The 4,068-nt window shown below is 49.3% G+C and overlaps 1 protein-coding gene and 1 pseudogene across 1 annotated transcript in view; one reads left to right on the top strand and one right to left on the bottom strand.

Annotated features, from left to right (window-relative positions):
- Positions 1-548: 548 nt before the first annotated feature.
- Positions 549-3,579, bottom strand: LOC128121644 (40S ribosomal protein S11-like; annotated as a pseudogene).
- A 281-nt stretch (positions 3,580-3,860) lies between these two features.
- Positions 3,861-4,068, top strand: part of Copz2 (COPI coat complex subunit zeta 2) — a 12,549-nt gene continuing 12,341 nt past the window's right edge. Inside the window, exon 1 of the mRNA XM_052758825.1 lies at positions 3,861-3,984. Coding sequence (XP_052614785.1) covers positions 3,883-3,984 — 102 coding nt within the window. The 5' untranslated portion in view covers positions 3,861-3,882. The remainder of the gene's footprint in view (positions 3,985-4,068) is intronic.

The raw sequence follows: 4,068 nt of genomic DNA, 5'->3' as shown, positions 1-4,068 counted from the left end.
TGGTTCATGTACCAAACGAGGGCTAGGGAAAGACTCTATGAGCTTTGGGTACTGTTTTTTGTTTGTCTGTTTTTTTTTTTTTATTTTTTTTTATTTTTTGGTTTTTCGAGACAGGGTTTCTCTGTGTAGCTTTGCGCCTTTCCTGGAACTCACTTTGGAGACCAGGCTGGCCTCGAACTCACAGAGATCCGCCTGGCTCTGCCTCCCGAGTGCTGGGATTAAAGGCGTGCGCCACCACCGCCCGGCTGTTTGTCTGTTTTTGTTTTTGTTTTTCAAAACAGGATTTCTCTATATAACAGCTCTGGCTGTCCTGAAACTTGCTTTGTAGACCAGGCTGGCCTTAAACTCACAGAAATCCTCCTGCCTCTACCTCCCAAGTTCAGGGATTAAAGTCATGTGCCACCACTGCCCAGCTTTGGTACTGTTATACAGACAAACTAAAAAAAAAAAAAAAAAATAGACTACGTCACAAAAATATTAAGGCACGGAAAGAATCAAGTCATTTTTTTTTTTTAAAGACATAGAATAACTTCTCTGTGTCTGGGGAGTCAGCTGGCATCCTCTCCAAATGTCTGGAACTGCTTCTGGGTGCTGGCGGCCTGGGTGACCTTTAGCACACTGAACTGCACTGTCTTGCTCAGGGGCCTGCACTCAATCATGGTGATGATGTTACCTATGTCCAGGCCCCTGAAGCAGGGGACAGGTATACAGACAGATGTATTCCTGTGCTTCTCAAAGCGACTGTAGTAGAGATGTGGCAGCGATAGTCCCTGTGGGTCACAATAGTCCTATTCACCCTCAACTTGGTCACCACGCTGGGTGGTAACTACCCTCACGTGGAGACATTATCAGTAAACGGGGCATTTCTTTTCTATATAGGTGCCCTCCATGGACTCTTTGAGTATCTGAAGCTTACACTGATGTTCTTGTGGTACTGAGTGGGCTTCTTCTTGCCAGGTTCTCCCAGCCAAACCTTCTTCTTGTTTTGAAAGATTATGGGCTGCTTTGGGTAAGCATGCTTCAATCTGAATATATGCAGTCTGAAGAAGAGCCAAGTCAATTAGTATAATAGATCCAGTCACATGACCATTAGCATAACATCCCATGGTCTAGAATCCAGACAAAATGCCCAAATTCTGGGTCCACACCACACACACATTGCATCCAATATCATTGACTATACTCACAGTTACAGCTCTGCTAGCCTGCAGGGAAGGTCACCTTCAAAGAAGGGGTCAGTGGTGGTCACTCAGATGTCTTCCTGGCTCCCTCTGTTACTTTTTTCTGCTCCTTGTTCAAGTCTTACCTATTTGTTTGTTTAGTTATTTTTTTCACATTTATTTCTTGTGTATGTACATTTGTGTGTGCATGCCTCAGCCTAGATATAGAGGTCAGAAGACTAACTGTGGGTTCGCCCCCACCACCACCGTGTCTGTTCTAGGGATTAAACTCAGTCCATTGGGCTGGGTAGCAAGCAATACCCACCGATCTATCTCCGCGCCTGGTTAGTTCTTCTGGGAGGCAGGATCTCACACAGCCGATACTGGCCTTGAATTCCTGATCATCCTACCTCCCTATTCCAGTTACTGTGATTATAGCCATGGGTCTCCCTACCCAGCTTGTTGTTGTTGATTCTTCCTTTGGTTTTGAGACAGAAACTCACTCCATAGCCCAGACTGGTGGTCTCAAATCCATCAGTTCTCCTGCCTCAGCCTCACACTCCATCTGTGTCAGCCTCCAGCATGCTAGGATTACAGGCCTTGCTAAGAACGATGTTTAGAGACTAAGAAAACTGCAGTGAAAATGAGAGAGTGGAGCTGGGCGGTGGTGGCGCACGCCTTTAATCCCAGCACTTGGGAGGCAGAGCCAGGCGGATCTCTGTGAGTTCGAGGCCAGCCTGGGCTACCAAGTGAATTCCAGGAAAGGCTCAAAGCTACAGAGAACCCCTGTCTCGAAAAACAAAACAAAAACAACAACAAGAAAATGAGAAGTGCTGAGACAGACTGCCGAGGGTGAGACCTATCCAACCAGACAGGTGGCCAGCTTTTGATGAGGAATCTGTTTTTGTTATTATTATTATTACTATTATCATTATTAGGTTGCTCGAGGCAGGGTTTCTCTGTGTAGCCCTGGTTGTCCTGGAACTGCTCTGTAGATCAGGCGGGCCTCAAACTCAGAGAGCTCCCTGCCTCTGTCTCCCAAGTGCTGAGACTAAATGTGCCACCACATCTAGATGATAATAATATTAATAATAATAATAATATCAAGTTATTGTTGAGATAGGCTCTCAGTATGCAGCCCCAGCTGGCCTAGAACTTGCCACATAGATCAGGCTGGCCTCAAACTCATAGAGATACACCTTGCTTCTGCCTCCCAAATGCTGGGATTAAAGACATGTACCACCATACCTGGGAAAATGTATTTATTTATTCATTCATTCATTTTTGTGTGTGCACCTGCTTGTCAGTATGTGCAACACATATGTGCAATGCCTGTGGAAGCCAGAAGAAGGTACCAGATCCCCTGGAACCTGAGTTACAGGTGGTTGTGAGCCACATGATGTGGGGGTGGGAACTGAACTCCGGTCTTCTGCAAGAGCAACAAATACTATTAATCATTGAGCCATTTCTCCAGCCCCCTTGATGAGTATATTTAATAAGAAACTTTCAGTCCAATAAGATGGCTCAGTGGGTAAAGACACCTGCTACTAAGACTAACAACCTAAATCCAATCCCGAGGACCTAGAAAGTAGGAGAGAACTGACTCCTGGAAGTTGTTCTCTGACCTCCACGTGGGTGCTGTGGCACCTACCATGAACAATATGGCTAGAGGACAGAGCATAGATAGATAGATAGACAGACAGACAGACAGACAGACAGACAGACAGATAGATAGATAGATAGATAGATGAAGTGTAATTTTTAAAAACAAAAAAGGTATAAGTTGGAAAGAGAAAGGCTTGTGTCTTCAGTGGAAGGAAGCCCTGTGTGAACCATCTGAGAGGAGAGATTGTGACACCCCACACTGAGGCCCTGAAGGGCAAAATCTGGGAAACTTCTCCCGTCCAAAGCCTGGGGACTCTACCACTCAACTTAGCCCAACCAGCATGAAAAGTTCACACGAAACCTGACTCTTCTCCACTGGTGTGTCTGAAAACACCTACTTCCCAGGCACGACTTTTGACACACAGTGGCAGTGTTCAGTGTAAAAGGCACGCCTGTCGGTGTCCTGAATGGTTGCCCAAGTGCCATTAACTACTTCACTGTGTGTGATTGCACTCTGGCCAGGGTAGTCCACAGGCTCACGCTGGATTACAGGCAGTGTACTACCGGCCTTATGCACCTCTGGGTCTTGAAAAATGTCTGGAGGAGGTGTCCCTCAGTCCATGGCTCTTTTCTCCAAGTAGTATGAGAGGAACTCTTCTCTGTGGAGGGAGTTGCCACCTGGTCTTTCTGATAGGCTTTGTCCTGAGATCCAAAAAGGTGACTTGGAATATTTGTCCCATTAACACCACCTGGGGGTCCTTGAGAAAAAAGGTGAGCCTCACCTGTGACTGGGGTTGGCCCAGGACAGCCACATGGAGACCTCTGTAAACCAAAGCCACAGGCGCCCGGGCCAGAAGAGGACGGAGGTACGAGGGAAGAGGGGCTGGTTCTGGGTTACCTGAGAGACTTGGAGGCGCAGAGAGGAGCCCAGGGAGAAGAAGGAGAAAGAAGCCAGGTGGGGAGAGGAGGTTCTGCGGAGTGGGGGGGTCAGGCGGAAAGCTCGCTCAGAGAGAGGGGACGCGCACAGAGGCCAGCCACGCAGGACTGGGCGGAGGGGCGGCGCGGTGGGGGACGGGCGCGGGGCGGGGCGGCGCTGTCAGTGCGAGCCGCGAGCGGAATGCAGCGGCCGGAGGCCTGGCCACGTCCGCACCCGGGGGAGGGGGCCTCGGCCGCCCAAGCCGGGGGCGCAGCGCCACCCGCCCGAGCCACGGAAATGCGGGTACGGAGCATGGAGTGCTGGGTCCCGGGGCGGCAGGATTGGGGTGGGGGGCAGCCGACTTGTCCCGGGCTCCTGGGCTGGGAA

Source organism: Peromyscus californicus, unplaced genomic scaffold (assembly GCF_007827085.1).
Source record: "Peromyscus californicus insignis strain IS unplaced genomic scaffold, ASM782708v3 Scaffold_3__1_contigs__length_106647218, whole genome shotgun sequence".
NCBI classification, from domain to species: Eukaryota; Metazoa; Chordata; class Mammalia; order Rodentia; family Cricetidae; genus Peromyscus; species Peromyscus californicus.
Note: the sequence above shows the minus strand (reverse complement) of the source record. Positions and strands in the feature narration are given on the sequence as shown.